We start from the raw sequence: 25328 nt of genomic DNA, 5'->3' as shown, positions 1-25328 counted from the left end.
AGGCTGGTGCAGACTCGATGAGCCAAATGACCTCCTTTTGCACTGTAATTTTATGATTATGTGATCTGCTGCAGCCATCCTTATTTGTCTCTTGGTCACCTTCACACTCGACTATTCCAACAAGCTCTCCCACATTGTCCCTTCTGTAACGTTCAGTTCATCCAGAGCCTGCTGCACGTGTCTTAACTCACAATGAGCCCCGTTCGCACATCAGGCCCTGTGCTGGCTGATAGACACGAGCTCCCAGACAAACAACAACTTCACTTGAAAATTCTCACCCTTATTTTTAAATGCCTCAATTGCTTCATCCCTCCCTATCTCTATAACCTCCTCCATCCCCCTACAAGCAAACCTATCTCTCCAACCTCCTCCATCCCCCTAAAACCCTCCCTCTCTCTGTAACCTCCTTCATCCCCTATAACCTTATCTATCTCTGTAAGCTCCTCCATCCCCCTACAACCCGACCTATCTCTGTAGCCTCCTCCATCCTCCTACAACCCGATCTATCTCTGTAGCCTCCTCCATCCCCCTGCAACCCGATCTATCTCTGTAACCTCCTCCAGCCCCCTACAACCCGATCTATCTCTTTAACCTCCTCCAGCCCCTACAACCTGATGTATCTCTGTAACCTCCTCCATCACCCTACAACCCGATCTATCTCTGTAACCTCCTCCAGCCCCTACAACCTGATGTATCTCTGTAACCTCCTCCATCCCCCTATAACGCGACCTATCTCTGTAGCCTCCTCCATCCCCCTACAACCCGATCTATCTCTGTAACCAACTCCAGTCCCTACAACCCAATGTATCTCTGTAACCTCCTCCATCACCCTATAACCCAACCTATCTCTGTAGCCTCCTCCAGCCCCTAAAACCCGACCTATCTCTGTAACCTCCTCCATCCCTCTACAACCCGATCTATCTCTGTAACCTCCTCCAGTCCCTACAACCCAATGTATCTCTGTAACCTCCTCCATCACCCTATAACCCAACCTATCTCTGTAGCCTCCTCCAGCCCCTAAAACCCGACCTATCTCTGTAACCTCCTCCATCCCTCTACAACCCAACCTATCTCTGTAACCTCCTTCAGCCCCGACAATCTTCTGCGATCTCTGCACTCCTCCAATTCCAGCATCTTGAATATCCCCCGATTCCCATCGCTCCACCGTTACTGGCCGTGCCTTTAGCTTTCTGGGGAGGGGGAGGCCCTGAGATCTGGAATCCCCTCCCTAAACCTCTCTACCTCTCTCTCTCCTCCTTTAAGATGTGACTGAAAACCAAGCTCTTTGACCCAGATGTTGGTCACCTGTCCATAACATCTCCTATGTGGCTCAATTTCTTTTGAACAATTACTGATGTGAAGCAATGTGGGATGGTTTACGCTGTTACAGGTTCTACAAAATGACAAGCAAGTGTTGTCGTTGTCATATCCTCCACCATGACGACTAATATTTTCTATTCATCAGGCAGTGGAAGACCTCTGACAGATTTCCATCAGATTAGCCTGGCTATACTCGCTCTCTGTAAGGCTTCCGTATGCTTACCCTGCGAGACGATCGAGCAGATTTTCAGCTCTGCTGTTCAGCTCTCCATTCGGGAAGAAATCGCTTATCCTGTCGGTGAGTTCAGGAGCGACTGGTATTTCTAGCTCAAACCATCTTCAGTTCCTTCATCAATGGCCTTCCATCATAAGGTCAGAAGTGGGGATGTTCGCAGGTGACTACACAATGATCAGCACCATTCGTGACTCCTCAGGTACTGAAGCAGCCCATGTCCAAATGCAGCGAGACCTGGGCAATATCTAGGCTTGGGCTGACAAGTGGCAAGTTTTATTCCCGGAACAGAAGTGCCAGGCAATGACCATCTCCTACAAGAGAGGATCCAACTATTGCCCAGGACATTCAAGGACATCACCATCGCTGAATCCCCCACAATCAACATCCTGGGGGGTTAGCATTGATCAGAAACTGAACTGGTCGAGCCATATTAATACTGTGGCTACCAGAGCAGGTCAGAGGCGAGGAATCTTGAGGTGAGTGACTCACCTCCAGACTCCCCAAAGCCTGTCCACCGTGTACCAGACACAAGTCACGAGTGTGATGGAATACTCTCCACTTGCCTGGATGGGGCGGCACGGTGGCGCGGTGATTAGCACTGATGTCTCACAGCACCAGGGACCCAGGTTCCATTCCGACCTCAGGTGACTGTGTGCAGTTTGCACGTTCTCCCCGTGTCTGCGTGGGTTTTTCCGGGTCCTCCGGTATCCTCCCACAGTGCAAAGTTGTGCAATTGAGGTGGATTGGCCCTTCATGTCCAAACGGGTAGGTGGGGTTACAGGGATAGGGCAGGGGAATTGGGCCTGTGTGGGGTGCTCCTTCGAAGGGTCGGTGCAGACTCAGTGAGCCAGATGGCCTCCTTCTGCACTGTTGGGATTCTATGATTCTGTGGGTGCAGCTCTAACAACACACAAAAAGCTCGATACCATCCAGGACAAAGCATTCCAGTTTGATTGTCACCCTTCCATAAATATTCAGTCCCTCCACCACCGACACACAGTAGGAGCAACATCTAGCATGGTAATACAGTGGTTAGCACTGTCGCTTCACAGCGCCAGGGTCCCAGGTTCGATTCCCAGCTTGGGTCACTGTCTGTGCGGAGTCTGCATGTTCTCCCCGTGTCTGCGTGGGTTTTCTCCGGTTTCCTCCCACAAGTCCCGAAAGACATGCTTGTTAGGTGAATTGGACATTCTGAATTCTCCTTCAGTGTACCCAAGCAGGCGCCGGAGTGTGGCAACTAGGGGATTTCCACAGTGACTTCATTGCAGTGTTAATGTAAGCCTACTTGTGACACTAATAAAGATTATTATTGTTACAAGATGCACTGCAGGAACTCACCAAGATTCCAAACCCACGACCACTACCATCTAGAAGGAAAAGGGCAGAAGATACATGGGAACCCCACCACCTGGAGGTTCCTCTCCAAGTCACACACCATCCTGACTTGGAAATACTTCGGCCGTACCTTCATTGCCACTGAGTCAAAATCCTGGAAATTCCACCCTAACAGCACAGTGGGTGTACCTAAACTTCAGGGACTGTAGCAGTTCAAGAAGGGGGTTATCATTGACCACCACCTTCTCCCTTCTCAAGAGCAGCTAGGCTAGACAGTAAATGCTGTTCTAATTAGCGATGCCCACATCCTCTGAATGATTTAAGTAAAGTACTTTTCCAATATCCTTGGAATGAACTAAGCTGCTTCATGTGATCACAGCAGAAAGCATGTTGGGCCCAATGGTCTCTATCTGGCAATATTGGACTATAATTCTTAGAGACAAATGCAGATGCGTAGTGGGTGCCTGGAACTCGCTACCGGAGGAGGTAGTGGAAGCAGGGACGATAGGGACATTTAAGGGGCATCTTGACAAATATATGAATAGGATGGGAATAGAAGGATACGGACCCAGGAAGTGTAGAAGATTGTAGTTTAGTCGGGCAGTATGGTCGGCGCGGGCTTGGAGGGCCGAAGGGCCTGTTCCTGTGCTGTACATTTCTTTGTTCTTTGTTCTTTGTTCTTTGAAGAGGGCATTGGAGGAGGCCTGTGTGGACCATGAACACCAGGGGTGCTTATGAACTGTGCACAGTGCTCCAAGTGTGGTATAACAAATGGATCTGGAGACCAGAACTGTGCACAGTGCTCCAAGTCTGGTCTAACCAAGGCACATGGAGACCATAACTGCACACAGTGCTTCAAGTGTGGTCTAACCAAGGAATATTGAGACCAGATCTGTGCACATTGCTCCAAGTATGGTCTACCAAGAGATATGGAGACCAGAACTGCACACAGTGTTCCAAGTGTGGGCTAGCCAAGGGATAGGGAGAACATTACTGTGCACAGCCCTCCAAGTATGGACTATCCAAGGGAAGTGGAGACCAGGACTGTACACTGTGCTCTATGTGTGATCTAACCAAATATATAGAGACCAGGGTTGTACACAGTGCTCCAAGTAAGGTTGATACATGTATGTATTTAACATAAATCAATGCACCTCATTCTCCTCTATTTTTTACAACTGATATTTGATGATCTCCTAGATACGCTGTCCATTGCTGCCCTGGGCTTGAGGTGCATGAGCTTTGAAAACTGTGTCTGTCGCACCTCCATGATTGAATCCGCATTGCAGAGTGTAATCGCCCGTATCCTTGCCAATGTTCACTGTGACGGAACAATTGGAGATCTCAACACCACCGGTCTGGCGGTCCAGGTATTGCTCCAGTAATGCATCAAATCATAGGTTGTTGGCAAAGCTTGTATTTAACTCCCGGTCCCCCTCGTCACCTCTGAATTGTAATGTAGTCTAGCCTGTTAATATAATCCAAGCCTCCTGGTGAAACCAAACCATGACACAGAGCTTTTCTTTATTGAGAGAGTTATTGAGCTCTCCGCCCACACCACCCAGTATCCCAGACATCCCCTATTTATATGAACTAATAGAACTCCTAGTGCTGAAGGAGGCCATTTGGCTCATCAAGTCTGCACCAACCCTCTAAAAGAGCATTCTATCTAGGCCCACACCCCTACCCTATCCCCATAACCCTACCTAATCTACATGGTAGCACAGTGGCTAGCAGCACGGTAGCACAGTGGTTGGGGAAGCACGGTAGCACAAGTGGATAGCACTGTGGCTTCACAGCGCCAGGGTCCCAGGTTCGATTCCCCGCTGGGTCACTGTCTGTGCGGAGTCTGCATGTTCTCCCCGTGTGTGCGTGGGTTTCCTCCGGGTGCTCTGGTTTCCTTCCGCAGTCCAAAGACGTGCAGGTTAGGTGGATTGGCCATGATAAATTGCCCTTAGTGACCAAAAAAGGCTAGATGGGGTTATTGGGTTACTGGGATAGGCTGGAAGTCTTAAGTGGGCTTAAGAGGACTTAAGTGGGTCAGTGCAGACTCGATGGGTTGAATGGCCTCCTTCTGCACTGTATGTTCTATGTTCACAGTGCCAGGGAACTGGGTTCGATTCCCGGCTCGGGTCACTATCTGTGCGGAGTCTGCATGTTCTCCCCGTGTCTGCGTGGGTTTCCTCCGGGTGCTCCGGTTTCCTCCCACAAGTCCCAAAAGACGTGCTTGACAGGTGAATTTGACATTCTGAATTCTCCCTCAATGTACCGGAACAAGTGCTGGAGTGTGGCGACTAGGGAATTTTCACAGGAAATTCATTGCAGTGTTAATGTAAGCCTACTTGTGACACCAATAAAGATGCTTCTTCTTATTATTATTGGTGGCAGTAGTATGAATACATCTTTGGACACGAAGGGTCAATTCAGCATGGCCAATCCACCTAACCATTCACCAGTTTCTCTTAACCTCCATAGAGAGTAATTGACAAGACATTAATGCAGTGGTCGTCTCCCTGAACTCGTAATCAAGAAATTCAGAATTGGTTAACAGCCAAAAGACAGACTCGGGTGAAATGAGCTCATTTTGAGTTGGCAGGATTAATTAGTTGGGGGAGGAGTTGTGCAGGTTGGGAAGTGGGGGGGGGGGGGGGGGGGGGGTGGTAGTAGGGGGGATTCCATGTGGATCTATGCAGGGACCTCGGCTATTTACAATCTAAATCAATGGCTTCAGTGAGGGAGATATGGATAATATATCCTGTTTTGCTGACAGTACAAAACTAATTGAAAATGTAAGCTGTGTGGGAGACACAAAGGAGCCTCAACAGATTGATCATATGGGGCAGGCATGGCAGGGGGAATGTAATAGTGGAACTGTGAAGTCATTCACTCCTGTGAGAGGCTAAAATGGGTTGGGAGCTCTGGACGATTTGGGTATCCTTGTACATTAAAATTACAGAAAGCAGGCAAGCACAGAGAGAGCCAGCAATGAGCATTATATATGATATATATATTAATACCTGGAGTATTTTGTGCAGTTCAGGTGTCCTTATCTGAGGAAGGATGTTCTTGCAATGGAGTGCGTGCAGCGAAGGTTTACCAGGCTGATTCCTGGGGTGGCGGGACTTTCATATGAGGCGAGATTAAGTCGGTTAGCATTCTAGTCATTGGAGTTTCAAAGTGTGAGAGGGGATCTCACAGAAACGTATAACATTCTAACAGGATTAGACAGGGTAGATTCAAAAAGAATGTTCCCGATGGTGGGGGAGTCCAGAACTAGCGGTCATAGTTTGAGGGGAAGAGGTAAATCTTTTAGGATTGAGGTGAGGAGAAATTTCTTCACCCAGATAGTGGTGAATTTGTGGAATTCATTACCACAGAAAGTAGTTGAGGCCAAAATGTGTAATTTCAAGAAGGAATTAGATATAGCTCTTGGGGCTAAAGGAATCAAGGGATATAGGGGAAAGGTGGGATCAGGGTATTGAATTTGATGATCAACCATGGTTATAATGAATAGCAGAGCAGGCTCGAAGGGCCAAATGGGCTCATCCTGCTTCTATTTTCTATGTATGTATGAGGAGGTTGGCCTTTATTGCAAAGGGATTGGGTGGCAGGAGTAAAGAAGTCTTTCTACAATTGCACAGGGCTTTGGTGAGGCCACATTTGGAATACTGTGTGCAGTTTTGATCTCCATGTTAAAGGAAGGATATTCTTGCATTGGAGACACTGCAGTGAAGGTTAAACAGATTGGTTCCTGGGATGAGGGGGTTGTCCTACGTGGAGAGATGGTGCAGAATGGGGGCATGTTCTCTGGCGTTTAGAAGAATGGTTGGTGATCTCGTTGAAAGGTATTGAATTTTCAGAGGGTTGGTCAGGGCAGACACTGAGAAACTGTTTCCTCTCCCACCCTCCATCAACTGCCCCTGGCCGAAATGTCTAGACCACAGCGTCACAGCCTCAGGATTTGGGGGTGGCCATTTTGGACTAAGATGAGAAGGAAAGTCTTCACTCTGAGGGTGGTTAATCTTTGGAATTCTCTATCCCAGAGGGTTGTGGGTGCTCCATCACTGAGTATAGTCAAGACTGAGATCAAGAGATTGTTGGGCACCTTGGGAATCAAGGAATAGGGCAGGAATGAGTTGAGAGAGAAGGTCAGCCATCAGCTTGTTGAATAGGAGATCAAGATCGATGGCCCGAATGGCCTCCTCCCCCTCCTGCCTCTTATGTTTGAACAAGGGTCAGGAGTTCCTATGAGCAGATATTTAGAACCTCTCCAATCACGGCCTCTTGATTAACCCCGATTCCCGTCACTCCGCCATTCGCAGCCGTACCTTCATCTGCCTGGAGGACCCTAAGCTCTGGAATTCCTTCCCTAAACCTCTCCACCTCTCCATCTCTCTCTCCTTTAAATATACACCTTAGAATTGTCTGATTTACTTGCCTGTGAAGCACCTGGCCATGAGTTGCAATGTGAAGGGTGCTATAACAATACAAGGTAGGCACGGTAGCACAGTGGTTAGCACAGTTGTTTCACAGCTCCAGGGTCCCAGGGTCGATACCCGCCTTGGGTCATTGTCTGTGAGGAGTCTGCACGTTCTCTCCGTGTCTGTGTGGGTTTCCTCCGGGTCCTCCAGTTTCCTCCCACAGTCCAAAGATGTGCAGGTTAGTGGATTGACCATGTTAAATTGCCCTTCGTGTCCCCCCCAAAAAGGTTAGGAGGGGTTGCTGGGTTACGGGGATTGCATGGAGTTCTGGGCTTAAGTAGGGTGCTATTTCTAAGGGCCAGTGCAGACTTGATGGGCCAAATGGCCTCCGTCTGCACTGTAAGTTCTATGATTCAATGATTCTATGTTGTTTAACATTGTGTTTGAAAAGATTTAACCGATATTGCGCTATGTTTCTCAGGCACTGACTGCAAATTATGACTTGCTTCCTCCGGGTTCCTGGGACTGTCGGAGGTCTGTGGGGAATCTCCTCCAGGGAATCTCCAACGGGTCTTTCAACAATCCCCGGGCAGCCTCACTCGTCATACCTTCCTTGGAAAACCGAACCCTCCTGGACATCGACAAGTTGAACTGCTCCAGGGACACAGGTTAGTGAATGGGATCTGGGGTCCGGAGAAAGAGAGGTTTCCTGTTTCTCTCTCTCTGTCTGACTTTCTCTGTCATGCTCTCTGTCTCTCATGTCTGACTTTCGGGCTCCTCTCTGCCTGTCTCTTTCCCTCGTTCTCTCCCTCTCAGTCCATCCTCCTCTGTCCACCCCCTCTGTCCCTTTCTCTTTGTCTCTCTCTCTCTCTTTGTCTCTCTCTCTCTGTCTCTCTAACTCTCTCGGTTTCTCTGTCTGTCAGTCTGTCTCTATCTCTCCCTCACTGCCACTTTTAATCTTCTCTCCCTCCTCTCTTTCTCACTCTCTCCCACCCCATCCTCTCTCTTTCTCCCTGGTTTTCTTCCCACAATCTCTCTATTTGCCACTTACTCTCCTCAATCCCTTTCCTCCTAACCACCTGACTCTACCACATTTCTCCCCTCTCTTCCTCTCTGTAAATTAATAAATGCACTTTCACAACCTCATGGCTGTAGCGAGCTCCCAAAATGTTTCTTTGCTTGGGACCCTCTCTCACCAAGGAGTCACTTCACACTCTGAATCCTGATTGGTCACACAGATCATGCGATCCTTATTCTGCTGTGTTGTCCTGAAAGGGACAATCATCATACCCACCTGTGGTGATATGCCTGATAATATTTCATATACTCAGCAGTGCGACCTCCCACCAGCAGGTGGTGTCAGATATCAGTCATGTGATATCTGGCTACCAGCAGAAATTGTCAGGCATGCAGGAGTAACAGTGGCATATAAGGGTAGTTTCAGGAGAATCTAATGTAACTCTACGTATAACATTCTGATTGTTACCTTATCATGTGTACATCAATAAATCATCATTCTGGTTAAGTCACCAGTAGTTCTGTAGAACCGTTGCAAGACAAGATCACGGAACACACCAGCCTCTCTAATTTCTCCCTCGCTGTGTTTCGCTCCGATGTTGCTTATCTCTGTTTCCCTTCCGCTCTACACTCTCTGACTCCCAATCTACCCTATTCTATCTCTCTCCTCTTGTCTTTCTCACACTCGCTATCTCTGTCTCGCTCTCTCTTCCTGTCTCCCTGTCTGTCTCTCTCACTCTGCCTTTCCCCTCTCTCTCCACTCTTCCTATCTCTCTCTCTCTCTCTTTCTCTCTTGTGGTGATAGTTCTGTACATAGTTAGCAATGCGACCTCCAACCAGTGGGTGGCGATAGAGATCTATCATGTGATTCAACACACTAGCCAGTTGGTAGTAAGTCGTACATATAGAGAGTCACATGTAGAGTAGCTCAAGGAGAATTCATTGAATTCATGAAATAGCCATCGTCTGTATTTTAGTTTGTTAGTTATCTTTCTAGAGACAGAGAGAGAGTGACAGAGAGACAGACAGAGAGACACAGAGAGAGAGGGGAGAGCGCGAGTGAGACGGAGAGTGAGATAGGGAAAGTAAGACGGGGGAGAGAGAGAGAGTGAGCGAGAGAGGCAGGGAAGCAGAAGGCAGAGTGAGAGACAGGGAGAGAGTGTTTGTTAATAAATCATCTCTCTAGTCAAACAACTATGTTCTGTGTACATCAGTACAACGGTTATATCACTTAAAACAACATCTCCCACTCTCTCCATCTCTCTCTCTCACTCTCTTCACATCTCTCTCTCTCTCTCTCTCATAGGCAGTACGGTAGCACAGTGGTTAGCACAGTTGCTTCACAGCTCCAGGGTCCAAGGTTCGATTCCCGGCTTGGGTCACTGTCTGTGCGGAGTCTGCACATCCTCCCTGTGTGTGCGTGGGTTTCCTCCGGGTGCTCCGGTTTCCTCCCACAGTCCAAAGATGTGCAGGTAAGGTGGATTGGCCATGACTAAATTGCCCTTAGTGTCCAAAATGGTTGGGTGGGGTTACGGGGTTACAGAGATAGGGTGGAGGCGTGGGGTGCTCTTTCCAAGGGCCGGTGCAGACTCGATGGGCTGAATGGCCTCCTGCACTGTAAATTCTATGATTTCTATGGTTTCCTCTCCCTGTCCTCTCTCTTTCTCTCTCCCCCTGTCTCCTTGTCACTCTCTTTCTCTCTCTCTCTCTCTCTCTCTCCGTCTCTCTCTCTCACTCACCCTTCTGCCTCCCTGCCTCTCTCGTCCACTCTCTCTCTCACTCTCTCTCCCCTCTGTCCCCTTGTCTCACTCTCTCTGTCTCAATCCGTCTCACTCACTCTCTCCCCTCCCTCTCTGCCTCTATCTATCTCTCCTTCTGTCTGTCTGTCTCTCTGTCCTCACTCTCTCTGCTTGTCTCTCTTTTTGTCTTTCGCCTCACTATATTTCTCTCTCTCCTCCTCTCTCTCTATTTTCCTTTCTACCCACTCTCTCTGACTCTCTCATCTCTGTTTCCCCCCCTCTCTCCTCTCCCTCTTTCTGTCTCTCCCCCCCTCTCTGTATCTATCCTCCCCCCCTCTCTGTATCTATCCTCCCCCCCCCTCTCTGTATCTATCCTCCCCCCCCTCTCTGTATCTATCCTCTCCCTCTCTCTGTCTCGCACTCGCTCACTCTCTCTTCTCTCGCTCTCTCTTCTCCTTACTCTCTCTCTCTGGTAATTTTGATTGTCTCAAGGGCAACAGAGCTGAAGAGTGTCACCTGGCTTGAGGGACCAACTGGGACGAGGGTAGGTAATCAGGCCAGGGGGTAATCAGGCCAGGGGGTAATCAGCCCAGGGGGTAATCAGCCCAGGGGGTAATCAGGCCAGGGGGTAATCAGCCCAGGGGGTAATCAGCCCAGGGGGTAATCAGCCCAGGGGATAATCAGGCCAGGGGGTAATCAGGCCAGGGGGTAATCAGGCCAGGGGGTAATCAGCCCAGGGGATAATCAGGCCAGGGGGTAATCAGGCCAGGGGATAATCAGCCCAGGGGGTAATCAGGCCAGGGGGTAATCAGGCGACGGGGTAATCAGGCCAGGGGATAATCAGGCCAGGGGGTGATCAGGCCAGGGGGTAATCAGCCCAGGGGATGGGCAATCAGGCTGTTGGGGGGGGGGGGGGGGTAAATCAGGCCAGGGGATGGGCAATCAGGCTGGGGGGGGGGGGGGGGGGGGGTTGGTAATCTGGCCAGGGGGCAATCAGGCCAGGGGGTACTCAGGCTAGGGGATGGGCAATCAAGCCAGGGGATGGGCAATCAGGCCAGGGGGTAATCAGGCCAGGGGGTAATCAGGCCAGGGGATGGGCAATCAGGCCAGGGGTTAATCAGGCCAGGGGGTGGGTAATCAGGCCAGCGGATGGGCAATCAGGCCAGGGGGTAATCAGGCCAGGGGGTGGGTAATCAGGCCAGCGGATGGGCAATCAGGCCAGGGGGTAATCAGGCCAGGGGGTGGGTAATCAGGCCAGCGGATGGGCAATCAGGCCAGGGGGTAATCAGGCCAGGGGGTGGGTAATCAGGCCAGCGGATGGGCAATCAGGCCAGGGGGTAATCAGGTCAGGGGGTAATCAGGTCAGGGGGTAATCAGGCCAGGGGGTAATCAGGCCAGGGGATGGGTAATCAGGCCAGGGGGTAATCAGGCCAGGGGGTAATCAGGCCAGGGGATGGGCAATCAGGCCAGGGGGTAATCAGGCCAGGGAGTAATCAGGCCAGGGGATGGGTAATCAGGCCAGGGGGTAATCAGGCCAGGGGGTAATCAGGCCAGGGGATGGGCAATCAGGCCAGGGGGTAATCAGGCCAGGGGATGGGTAATCAGGCCAGGGGGTAATCAGGCCAGGGGTAATCAGGCCAGGGGGTAATCAGGCCAGGGGATGGGTAATCAGGCCAGGGGGTAATCAGGCCAGGGGATGGGTAATCAGGCCAGGGGGTAATCAGGCCAGGGATGGGTAATCAGGCCAGGGGGTAATCAGGCCAGGGGATGGGTAATCAGGCCAGGGGGTAATCAGGCCAGGGGGTAATCAGGCGAGGGGGTGGGCAATCAGGCCAGGGATGGCGTCCTCTCTTTGGTAGAATACGTCGAAAAGACATGTCGGGGATGGGACAGCCGTGGGGCTGCGTCTCAGGAGTTTTTCTTATTAATAAGTATCTTTTGTGTTTCAAACAAAGTCTGTGAATGTGCATCATTACACTCTCCTCTCTCTCTCTCTCCTCTCTTGCTCTCCATCTACCTCTCCCATTGCCTCTCTGACTTACTTGTCTCATATTTCCCTCTCCTTGCCTCTCGGTCACCCTCCATTGTCATAATATACACACAGGTATATGATGGTGCACAGACTGGCAGTGATTGACACACAGGATGACCAGTGAACACAGCAGCCAATCACCAGACAGGACACGACCACTACAAAACCAGGGGGCACTAGTTTTCTCGCTCTCTTGGGATCCAGCCTCTAAGACAGTCAGAGCCCGTGAGCAGCAACTAGAACATACACCAAGTGGTAGTAAGATAGTCTGGTCAGGTTATCCTCAGGTCTCCAGTCAAGTCAGCATAGTGTCAACCCATAGTTAAAGTATGTATGATAGTTAAGAGTTCAATAAAATCGAGTTGCATTTCTTCAAGTGTTGGAAGCCTGTCTCTCTCACTCCTCGCAGACCCGGCATACCCAACACATCATGGTACCAGTGAGTCATGCTCGAGTTTGACTAACCTACCTTGAGATAGTCTGCCTTTGACCAGCGATCAGCCATCCGGTAACATGGACAGTGTCCGCCCTCCCCCCGCAGCTCCACATCGCCGGCAACCTCGGTGCTAACTGGAAGATTTTCAAGCAGAAGTTCCAGCTGTATCTTGACACCACCGACCTCAAAACCGCATCGGGTGCCAGGAAGATTGCTCTCTTCCTCTCTACAGCCGAGGACCACGCTATCCACATCTTCAACTCCCTCATCTTTGCTGAAGGTGAGGACAAGACAAAGTTTAAAACAGTCCTGCTGGAGTTCGATAGCCACTGTGACATCGAAGTCAACGAGAGCTTTGAACGCTATGCGTTCCAGCAGACACTGCAGGGTAAGGATGAACCTTTTCGGTCCTTCTTAACCCACCTCCGTATCCTCGCGCAGTCCTGCAACTACGGCTCCATTTCCAACTCCATGATCCGCGATGAGATCGTTTTTGGGGTCCACTCCGAACCCCTTCGCCAGCAGCTCCTTAAAGTTAAGCAGCTCACCCTTACCATCGCCATCGAAACCTGCGTCCTCCACGAGCTAACAACTCCCATATCAAGGCGGCAGAGATGGCGCGGCAAGGCGCCCACGATGCGGAGCGGGTGCAGGCCGTAAATCAGCTCCAGGGCCTGAGTCTGGATGAGGGTGGCCATTTCGCGCGCTTTTCCCGGGCTCCTGCGCATGCGCATCACGACCAAGGGGACGGCGAGGCCGACAACCGAACATCGTTCGACCGCACCGCGATCCCAGTCGCAGCGCAGGAACATCCGGTCAGTACAGCAACCCGTTGCAGACTCCGACTCCGACATGGTTCCAGATTCCGACACTGAGGGGCTCACATCCCCATTCCAGGTGGACATCATCACCAAGCATACAATGCTTTCAGCGAAGAAGGTGAAACAACTCCCAGTTGTGGTGAGCATTGATCCGGACGACGAGTGGTGTGCCACCTTTACGGTCAATAAGGCTCGCATACGCTTCAGGCTGGACACCGGCGCTTCAGCAAACCTCATTTTAAAGTCTGACCTTGACACTATCCGCGTCAAGCCAAGCATTCTTCCACCAGCCTGCCAGCTCCTCGACTACAATGGCAATGCCACTGCTGCCACTGGCTCATGCCATGTTCTTCAAAAGCAACCCTACGTTTTGAAATTGTAGGAACCAACAGAGCTTCCTTGCTCGGTTTTTATTTTGCCTGCAAAATCCTGAATCTTGTGCAGCGGGTTCACACCATGTCGTCCACAGAGGCAGCGGCCTCGCCAGATGTCAACTTCCAAGCCCAATTAGATGACATCATAGCACAATACCACAGCGTCTTCGAAGGTATGGGTACACTACCTTACCGGGATACAAGATACTGCTGAAGCTGAATGCCACACCTGTGGTTCATGCACCGCGTCGGGTGCCGGCACTGCCTCAAGGACCGCCTCAAGCAGCAGCTGCAAGACCTCCAGGACCAGGGCGCCATTCTAAGGTCACTGAGCCCACGGACTGGGTTAGCTCCATGGTCTGTGTCAAAAAACTGTCAGGAAACTTCGCATTTGTATCGACCCCAAAGATTTGAACCGTAACATCATGAGGGAACACTACCCTATACCGAAACGAGAAGAGCTCACCAGCGAAATGGCTCACGCCAAGCTTTTCACGAAGCTGGATGCCTCCAAGGGGTTTTGGCAAATATAGCTGGACGCGTCCAGTCGAAAGTTGTGCACATTTAACAACCCGGTCGGTCGCTACTGTTACAACCGGATGCCCTTTGGCATCATCTCCGCCTCAGACGTGTTCCACCGTATAATGGAGCAAATGATGGAGGGCATCGAGGGGGTGCGAGTGTACGTCGATGATATTATTATCTGGTCCACAACTCCTCAGGAGCACATCGATCGCCTCAAGCGAATGTTCCACAGGATCCACGAGCATGGCCTCCGACTCAATAGAGCCAAATGCTCGTTCGGTCAAGCAGAAATAAAGTTCCTTGGCGACCATATTTCGCAGTTCGGTGTGCAGCCAGATGCAGACAAGGTGTCAGCGATTAACGCCATGAAGACCCCGGAGGACAAGAAGGCGGTCCTCCGCTTCCTTGGGATGGTCAATTTCCTTGGGAAGTTTATCCCCAACCTTGCATCACACAGCACAGCTCTCCGCAATCTTATCAAAAAAATTACGGACTTCCAGTGGCTCCCCGCTCATGAGCGAGAGTGGCGTGAGCTCAGGGCGAAACTCACCAAGGCCCCGGTACTGGCGTTTTTCTACTCCGCCAAGGAGACGAAGATCTCCACCGACGCGAGCCAGGCTGGCATTGGGGCAGTACTCCTCCAGCGGGACGAATCCTCCTCCTGGGCCCCAGTCCCATATGCCTCTAGAGCCATGACACCTACTGAGCAACGATACGCTCAGATTGAAAAAGAATGCCTGGGTCTCCTCACAGGGATTGACAAATTCCATGATTATGTGTATGGACTCCCCAAATTCACGGTCGAGACAGACCACAGGCCATTGGTTCACATCATCCAAAAAGACCTCAATGATATTACGCCGCGGCTCCAACGTATCCTTCTCAAACTCCGCCGCTACGATTTTGACCTGGTCTGCACCCCGGGCAAAGAGCTCATTGTGGCCGACGCACTCTCTCGATCCATCACCACGCCGTGTGAGCAGTCGGACTTTGTCTGTCAGATAGACGCTCGGGTGAAGTTTTGTGCATCCAACTTTCCGGCCACTGATGAAAGGGTCGTGCAAATTCGTCAGGAGACGGCCAGGGATCCTTTACTCCAGCGGGTAATGCGACATCTTACGGATGGTTGGCAAAAGGGGCAGTGCCCCTAGTTTTATAATATAAAGGACGATCTAGCAGTAGTGGACGGCATATTAATGAAGCTGGACAGGATAGTAATCCCACAGAGCATGCGAGAGCTGGTCCTCGGCCAAATCCACGAGGGTCACCTGGGGGTCGAAAAGTGTCGCCGTCGAGCCTGAGATGCAGTATATTGGCCAGGCATCAGTGAGGATATCGCCAACACGGTCCTCAATTGCCCAATGTGTCAAAGGTTCCAGCCAGCTCAGCCCAAAGAGACTCGACAGCCGCATGAACAGGTGTCCTCCCCATGGTCCAAAGTTGGTATTGACCCCTTTCATGCAAAGGACCGAGACTATGTTCTCCTCATGGACTATTTTTCCAACTACCCCGAGGTGGTCAGACTGACTGACCTCACATCAGCAACAGTCATCAAGGCATGCAAAGAGACTTTTGCCCGTCATGGCATTCCACTTACAGTTATGACTGATAATGGCCCTTGTTTCTTCAGCCAAGAGTGGACGGATTTTGCCCGGCTGTACAATTTTACGCACGTCACTTCAAGCCCCCACTACCCCCAGTTGAATGGGAAGGCTGAAAAAGGGGGTCTACATTGTTAAAAGGGTATTGTGCAAAGCTGCTGACTCGGGTTCGGATTTTAACCTGGCGCTGTCAGCCTCCAGGGCGACTCCTCTGTCCGCTGGCCTGTCCCCAGCACAGCTGCTAATGAACCGCACACTACAGACGGCGGTGCCGGCTATCCACATCCGGACCTTGACAATTTTCCGCTCCTGCAGAGGATGCAACAGTCTCGGGCTCAATGCAAGTCGGCGTACGACGCCCACGCCACAGATCTCCCTCTCTGGCTCCTGCTGACCGAGTTTGTGTTCAGCTACCTGACGGTGGCTGGTCTGCCACATCAGTGGTGGTTAAGTAAGTTGCCCCAAGATCGTTCCTCGTTCGCATGCATGATTTCTCCTTTCTTCGGTGTAATAGGCGGGCACTGCGGCTACTTCCACGCCCGCCACCTGAACGTGATGTCCCGCCTCGCATGCTGGTTCCTCAGGACGCGCCCTTCCACAAGGCCACCGATCTGCCAGTTCTTTTACCGACCTCTACATTGGAGGCAGTTCCGCCTATTCCAGTGCAGACGGCCCCTGACCCACCCTTGAGGCGGTCAACCAGAATTCGTCGCCCGCCACAGAGACTGAATTTATAGACTGAATGTTGCATTGCCTTGTGATCCGTTTACACATCTGTACATCTTGTTTCTTCCTAATTTGTTATCTGCCCTCTATCTGCACTAGACACCTTCCCATGTAAATACGTTAACATACTTTGTATATAGTCAGGCTCCTGTACACACACACACTCACTATTTATTGACCTACACACATTTTTTTAAATTAGTAAAAAAAAAAGGGGGGGAGATGTCATAATATACACACAGGTATATGATGGTGCACAGACAGGCAGTGATTGACACACAGGGTTACCAGTGAACACAATGCAGCCAATCACCAGACAGAACACAACCACTATAAAGCCAGAGGGCACTAGTTTTCCCGCTCTCTTGGGATGCAGCCTCGGAGACAGTCAAAGCCATGAGCAGCAACTAGAACATACACCAAGTGGTAGTAAGATAGTCTGGTCAGGTTATCCTCAGGTCTCCAGTCAAGTCAGCATAGTGTCAACCCATAGTTAAAGTATGTATGATAGTTAAGAGTTCAATAAAATCGAGTTGCATTTCTTCAAGTGCTTGAAGCCTGTCTCTCTCACTGCTGCAGTAAACGCAGTCCCCGCAGACCCGGCATACCCAACACATCATCCATCTCTTTCTCTTTGTCATTCTCTCTCTCCCTCACTCTCTCCTCTCCCTGTCCTCTTCTCTTTCACTGTATCTCTCTCTCTATTTCGCTCACATTTTATCTCCCACCCTCTCACTGTATCACATCTCTCTGTCGCTGCCTCTCACTATGTCTCTCTCTCCCTCTTTGTCTCCCTCTATCTCTCTCTCTCTGCCTCTACTTCCCTCTCTCTGGCTCTCTCAATGTCTCTCTCTGCATCTATCTCTATGTCTCTGCCTCTCTCTCTCTTTCTTTATGTCTTCCTCTCTCTATCACCCAAGGTCTCTGTTTCCCTCTCTGTCTCTGCCTCTCTGTATCTTCTCTGCCTCACTCTCTCTATCTCTGCCTCTCTGTCTCTGCCTCTCTGTAGCTTCTCTGCCTCACTCTCTCTATCTCTGCCTCTCTGTCTCTGCCTCCCTGTCTCTTCTCTGCCTCTCTCTCTCTATCTCTGCCTCTGTCTCTCTCGCCCTCCCAATGGTAGATTGAGTAAATGCTGATCAGACCATTTTCTCTCTGCAGATGACCTTCCCCTTATCTTCCGAAAGGGGCTGACTGTCGACAACAGCACGCCTCCCACCCCTACCCCCACCCTTCCCTCCCCCGCCCACACCTCACATACAAGACCTCGCATATTCCCCACAGCCAAGCTGTTCACCAATTCCACCAGCAAACCCACGACATTCATCAGAGTCAACTACACAGTGATGGACACCGTCTTCAACACGTTCAACCATTGGCTGCTGTTGAACGTGCCTCTGGGATCCTCCGTGTTGGACATCATGGAGGAGGCAGAAAGGCTTTTACCCACGCAGTTCAGGTAGCAACACAATCCTTACCCAACCTGTACGTGATACGATCCCCTAACCTGTACCTGACAGGGCCCCCAAACATGTACGTATCCTGTACCTGACCCGATCACATCATTTGTACCTGACCTGGCTGGCTAACCTGTACCTGACCTTGCCCCCTAACCTGTACCTGACCTGGCCCCCTAACCTGTTCGTAAGCTGTGCATGACCGGGCTCCCAAACCGTTACCTGACCTGGCCCCCTAACCTGTACCTGACCTGGCCCCCTAACCTGTACCTGACCTGGCCCCCTAACCTGTACCTAAGCTGTACCTGACCGGGCTCCCTAATCTGTACCTGACCGGGCTCCCTAATCTGTACCTGACCGGGCCCCCTAACCTGTACCTATCCTGTACCTGACCCGATCACATCATTTGTACCTGACCGGGCTCCCTAACCAGTACCTGACCAGGCCCCCTAACCTGTACCTGACCTGGCCCCCTAACCTGTACCTAACCTGTAAATGACCTTGCCCCCTAACCTGTAAATAACCTGTACCAGACCGGGCCCCCTAACCTATACCTAACCTGTACCTGACCTGGCCCCCTAACCGTTACCTGAATGGGCCCCCTAACCTGTACCTGACCGGGCCCTCTAATCTGGCCCCCTAACCTTTACCTGACCGGACCCCCTAACCTGTAGCAGACTTGGCCCCCTAACCTGTACCTAAGCTGTACCTGACCGGGCTCCCAGCTTGTACCTGACCTGGCCCCCTAACCTGTACCTGACCTTGCCCCCTAATCTGTACCTGACCTGGCCCCCTAACCTGTACCTAAGCTGTACCTGACCGGGCTCCCTAATCTGTACTTGACCGGGCCCCCTAAACTGTACCTGGCCGGGCTCCCTAATCTGTACCTGACCGGGCCCCATAACCTGTACCTGACCAGGCTCCCTAACTTGTACCTGACCGGGCCCCCGAAACAGTACCTGACCGGGCTCCCTAACCTGTACCTGACCTGGCCCCCTAACCTGTACCTAAGCTGTACCTGACCGGGCTCCCTAACCTGTACCTGACCACGCCCCCTAACCTGTACCTGACCTGGCACTCTAACCTGTACCTAAGCTGTACCTGACCGGGCTCCCTAACCTGTACCTGACCTGGCCCCCTAACCTGTACCTAAGCTGTACCTGACCGGGCTTCCTAACCGATACCTGACGTGGCCCCCTAACCTGTACCTGACCAGGCCACCTAACCTGTACCTGACCTGGCCCCCTAACCTGTTCCTGACCTGGCCCCCTAACCTGTACATAAGCGGTACCTGACCGGGCTCCCTAACTTGTACCTGACCGGGCCCACTAACCTGTACCTGACCGAGCCCCCGAACCTGTAGTAGACTTGGCCCCCTAATCTGTACCTAAGTTGTACCTGACCTTGTCCCCTAACCTGGACCTGACCAGGCCCCCTAACCTGTACCTACCTGTACCTGACCGGGCTCCCTAACCTGTACCTGACCTTGCCCCCTAACCTGTACCTGACCTGGCCCCCTAACCTATACCTAAGCTGTACCTGACCGGGCTCCCAAACCGTTACCAGACCTGGCATCCTAACCTGTACCTAAACTGTACCTGACCGGGCTCCCTATTCTGTACCTGACCGGGCCCCCTAAACTGTACCTGGCCGGGCCCCATAACCTGTACCTGACCGGGCTCCCTAACCTGTACCTGACCGGGCTCCCTAACCTGTACCTGACCGGGCCCCTAAACAGTACCTGACCTAGCCCCCTAACCTGTACCTGACCTGGCCCCCTAAACAGTACCTGACCTGGCCCACTAACCGTTACCTGACCTGGCCCCCTAACCATTACCTGACCGGGCCCCCTAACCTGTACCTGACCTGGCCCCCTAACCTGTACCTGACCTGGCCCCCTAACCTGTACCTGACCTGGCCCCCTAACCTGGACCTAACCTGTACCTGACCGGACCCCCTAACCTGTACCTTACCTGGCCCACTAACCTGTACCTAACCTGTACCTGACCGGGCCCCCTAACCTGTACATAACCTGTACCTGACCTGGCCCCCTAACCTGTACCTGACCTGGCCCCCTAACCTGTACCTGACCTGGCCCCCTAACCTGTGCCTAAGCTGTACCGGACCGGGCCCACTTACCTGTACCTGACCGGGCCCCCTAACCTGTACATAACGTGTACCTGACCGGGCTCCCTAACCTGTACCTGACCTGTACCTGACCGGGCCGCTAACCTGCACCTGACCTGGCCCCCTAACCTGCACCGAAGCTGTACCTGACCGGGCTCCCTAACCTGTACCTGACCTGGCCCCCAAACCTGTACCGAAGCAGTACATGACCGGGCTCCCTAACCTGTGCCTGACCGGGCCCCCTAACCTGTACCTGACCTGGCCCCCTAACCTGTACCTAAGCTGTACCTGACCGAGCTCCATCACCTGTACTTGACAGGGCCCCCTATTCTGTACCTAACCTGTACCTGACCGGGCTCCCTAACCTGCAGCCAACCTGTACCTGACCCGCTACCCTAACCTGTACCTGACCCGCTACCCTAACCTGTACCTGACAAGACCCCCTAACCTGTACCTGACCTGGCCCCCTAACCTGTACCTGACCTGGCCCCCTAACCTGTACCTAAGCTGTACCTGACCGGGCCCCCTAACCTGTACTTAACCTGTACCTGACCGGGCTCCCTAGCCTGTACCTGACCTGGCCCCCTAACCTGTACCTGACCTGGCCCCCTAACCTGTGGCTAAGCTGTACCTGACCGGGCCCACTAACCTGTCCTTAACCTGTACTTGACCGGGCTCCCTAACCTGTACCTGACCTGTACCTGACCGGGCCCGCTTACCTGCACCTGACCTGGCCCCCTAACCAGTACCTGACCTGGCCCCCTAACCTGTACCTAAGCTGTACCTGACCTGGCCCCCTAACCTGTACCTAACCTGTACCTGACCTGTCCCCTTAACCTGTACCTAACCTGTACCTGACCGGGCCCCCTAACCTGTACCTGACCTGGCCCACTAACCTGTACCTAACCTGTACCTGACGTGGCCCCCTAACCTGTCCCTGACCTGGCCCCCTAACCTGTACCTGACCCGGCTCCCTAACCTGTCTCTGATCTGGCCCCCTAACCTGTACCTAGGCTGTACCTGACCGGGCTCCCGAACCTGTACCTGACCTGGCCCCCTAACCTGCACCTATACAGTACCTGGCCGGGCTCCCTAACCGTTACCTGACCTGGCCCCCTAATCTGTACCTGACCTGGCCCCCTAACCTGTACCAAAACTGTACCTGACCGGGCCCCCTAACCTTTACCTGACCGGGCCCCCTAATCTGTACCTGACCTGGCCCCCTAACCTGTACCTAAGCTGTACCTGACAGGGCTCCATCACCTGTACCTGACAGGGCCCCCTATTCTGTACCTAACATGTACCTGACCGGGCTCCCTAACCTGCAGCCAACCTGTACCTGACCTGCCACCCTAACCTGTACCTGACCCGCTACCCTAACTTGTACCTGACCCGCTACCCTGACCGGGCTCCCTAACCTGTACCTGACCTGTACCTGACCGGGCCCGCTAAACTCTACCTGACCTGGCCCCCTAACCAGTACCTGACCTGGCCCCCTAACCTGTACCTAAGCTGTACCTGACCTGGCCCCCTAACCTGTACCTAACCTGTACATGACCTGTCCCCTTAACCTGTACCTAACCTGTACCTGACCGGGCCCCCTAACCTGTACCTGACCTGGCCCACTAACCTGTACCTAACCTGTACCTGACCTGGCCCCCTAACCTGTACCTGACCTGGCCCCCTAACCTGTACCTGACCCGGCCCCCTAACCTGTCACTGATCTGGCCCCCTAACCTGTACCTAGGCTGTACCTGACCGGGCTCCCGAACCTGTACCTGACCTGGCCCCCTAACCTGTACCTATACAGTACCTGGCCGGGCTCCCTAACCGTTACCTGAACTGGCCCCCTAACCTGTACCTGACCTGGCCCCCTAATCTGTACCTGACCTGGCCCCCTAACCTGTACCAAAACTGTACCTGACCGGGCCCCCTAACCTTTACCTGACCTGGCCCCCTAACCTGTACCTAAGCTGTACCTGACAGGGCTCCATCACCTGTACCTGACAGGGCCCCCTATTCTGTACCTAACCTGTACCTGACCGGGCTCCCTAACCTGCAGCCAACATGTACCTGACCTGCCACCCTAACCTGTACCTGACCCGCTACCCTAACTTGTACCTAACCCGCTACCCTAACCAGTACCTGACCCGCTACCCTAACCTGTACCTGGCCCGGCCCCCTAACCTGTACCTAACCTGTACCTGACCGGGCTCCCTAACCTGCAGCCAACCTGTTCCTGACCTGCCACCCTAACCTGTACCTGACCCGCTACCCTAACCTGTACCTGACCCGACCACCTAACCTGTACCTGACCCGCTACCCTAACCTGTATCTGACCCGCTACCCTAACCTGTATCTGACCCGCTACCCTAACCTGTATCTGACCCGCTACCCTAACCTGTACCTGACCCGCTACCCTAACCTGTACCTGACCCGCTACCCTAACCTGTACCTGACCCGACCACCTAACCTGTACCTGACCTGGCCCCCTAACCTGTACCTGACCTGGCCCCCTAACCTGTACCTAAGCTGTACCTGACCGGGCCCCCTAACCTGTACTTAACCTGTACCTGACCGGGCTCCCTAGCCTGTACCTGACCTGGCCCCCTAACCTGTACCTGACCAGGCCCCCATAACTGTGGCTAAGCTATACCTGACCGGGCCCACTAACATGTACTTAACCTGTACCTGACCCGCTACCCTAACCTGTACCTGACCCGACCCCCTAACCTGTACCTGACCTGGCCCCCTAACCTGTACCTGACCTGGCCCCCTAACCTGTACCTAAGCTGTACCTGACCGGGCCCCCTAACCTGTACTTAACCTGTACCTGACCGGGCTCCCTAGCCTGTACCTGACCTGGCCCCCTAACCAGTACATGACCTGGCCCCCTAAACTGTACCTAAGCTGTACCTGACCTGGCCCCCTAACCTGTACCTAACCTGTACCTGACCTGTCCCCTTAACCTGTACCTAACCAGTACCTGACCGGGCCCCCTAACCTGTACCTGACCAGTCCCACTAACCTGTACCTGACCTGGCCCCCTAACCTGTACCTGACCTGGCCCCCTAACCTGTACCTGACCCGGCTCCCTAACCTGGCTCTGATCTGGCCCCCTAACCTGTACCTAGGCTGTACCTGACCGGGCTCCCGAACCTGTACCTGACGTGGCCCCCTAACCTGTACCTATACAGTACCTGGCTGGGCTCCCTAACCGTTACCTGAACTGGCCCCCTAACCTGTACCTGACCTGGCCCCCTAATCTGTACCTGACCTGGCCCCCTAACCTGTACCAAAACTGTACCTGACCGGGCCCCCTAACCTTTACCTGACCGGGCCCCCTAACCTGTACCTGACCTGGCCCCCTAACCTGTACCTAAGCTGTACCTGACAGGGCTCCATCACCTGTACCTGACAGGGCCCCCTATTCTGTACCTAACATGTACCTGACCGGGCTCCCTAACCTGCAGCCAACCTGTACCTGACCTGCCACCCTAACCTGTACCTGACCCGCTACCCTAACATGTACCTGACCCGCTACCCTGACCGGGCTCCCTAACCTGTACCTGACCTGTACCTGACCGGGCCCGCTAACCTCTACCTGACCTGGCCCCCTAACCAGTACCTGACCTGGCCCCCTAACCTGTACCTAAGCTGTACCTGACCTGGCCCCCTAACCTGTACCTAACCTGTACCTGACCTGTCCCCTTAACCTGTACCTAACCTGTACCTGACCGGTCCCCCTAACCTGTACCTGACCTGTCCCCTTAACCTGTACCTAACCTGTACCTGACCGGTCCCCCTAACCAGTACCTGACATGGCCCCCTAACCTGTACCTAAGCTGTACCTGACCTGGCCCCCTAACCTGTACCTAACCTGTACCTGACCTGTCCCCTTAACCTGTACCTAACCAGTACCTGACCGGGCCCCCTAACCTGTACCTGACCTGGCCCACTAACCTGTACCTGACCTGGCCCCCTAACCTGTACCTGACCTGGCCCCCTAACCTGTACGTGACCCGGCTCCCTAACCTGGCTCTGATCTGGCCCCCTAACCTGTACCTAGGCTGTACCTGACCGGGCTCCCGAACCTGTACCTGACCTGGCCCCCTAACCTGTACCTATACAGTACCTGGCCGGGCTCCCTAACCGTTACCTGAACTGGCCCCCTAACCTGTACCTGACCTGGCCCCCTAATCTGTACCTGACCTGGCCCCCTAACCTGTACCAAAACTGTACCTGACTGGGCCCCCTAACCTTTACCTGACCGGGCCCCCTAACCTGTACCTGACCTGGCCCCCTAACCTGTACCTAAGCTGTACCTGACAGGGCTCCATCACCTGTACCTGACAGGGCCCCCTATTCTGTACCTAACATGTACCTGACCGGGCTCCCTAACCTGCAGCCAACCTGTACCTGACCTGCCACCCTAACCTGTACCTGACCCGCTACCCTAACTTGTACCTGACCCGCTACCCTGACCGGGCTCCCTAACCTGTACCTGACCTGTACCTGACCGGGCCCGCTAACCTCTACCTGACCTGGCCCCCTAACCAGTACCTGACCTGGCCCCCTAACCTGTACCTAAGCTGTACCTGACCTGGCCCCCTAACCTGTCCCTAACCTGTACCTGACCTGTCCCCTTAACCTTTACCTAACCTGTACCTGACCGGTCCCCCTAATCTGTACCTGTCCTGTCCCCTTAACCTGTACCTAACCTGTACCTGACCGGTCCCCCTAACCTGTACCTGACCTGGCCCACTAACCTGTACCCAACCTGTACCTGACCTGGCCCCCTACCTGTACCTGACCTGGCCCCCTAACCTGTACCTGACCCGGCCCCCTAACCTGTCCCTGATCTGGCCCCCTAACCTGTACCTAGGCTGTACCTGACCGGGCTCCCGAACCTGTACCTGACCTGGCCCCCTAACCTGTACCTATACAGTACCTGGCCGGGCTCCCTAACCGTTACCTGAACTGGCCCCCTAACCTGTACCTGACCTGGCCCCCTAATCTGTACCTGACCTGGCCCCCTAACCTGTACCAAAACTGTACCTGACCGGGCCCCCCTAACCTTTACCTGACCGGGCCCCCTAACCTGTACCTGACCTGGCCCCCTAACCTGTACCTAAGCTGTACCTGACAGGGCTCCATCACCTGTA

General features: G+C 53.1%; 1 protein-coding gene across 1 annotated transcript in view; it reads left to right on the top strand.

The window, feature by feature from the left end:
- LOC140386581 (cobalamin binding intrinsic factor-like) overlaps positions 1 to 25328 on the top strand; it is a 94938-nt gene that overhangs the window by 20168 nt on the left and 49442 nt on the right. The window contains exons 4-7 of the mRNA XM_072469026.1: positions 1466 to 1618; positions 4091 to 4260; positions 7793 to 7979; positions 17741 to 18038. Of these exons, the coding sequence (XP_072325127.1) occupies positions 1466 to 1618; positions 4091 to 4260; positions 7793 to 7979; positions 17741 to 18038 (808 nt within the window). The remainder of the gene's footprint in view (positions 1 to 1465; positions 1619 to 4090; positions 4261 to 7792; positions 7980 to 17740; positions 18039 to 25328) is intronic.

Source organism: Scyliorhinus torazame, chromosome 12, assembly GCF_047496885.1.
Source record: "Scyliorhinus torazame isolate Kashiwa2021f chromosome 12, sScyTor2.1, whole genome shotgun sequence".
Taxonomy (NCBI): domain Eukaryota; kingdom Metazoa; phylum Chordata; class Chondrichthyes; order Carcharhiniformes; family Scyliorhinidae; genus Scyliorhinus; species Scyliorhinus torazame.
Note: the sequence above shows the minus strand (reverse complement) of the source record. Positions and strands in the feature narration are given on the sequence as shown.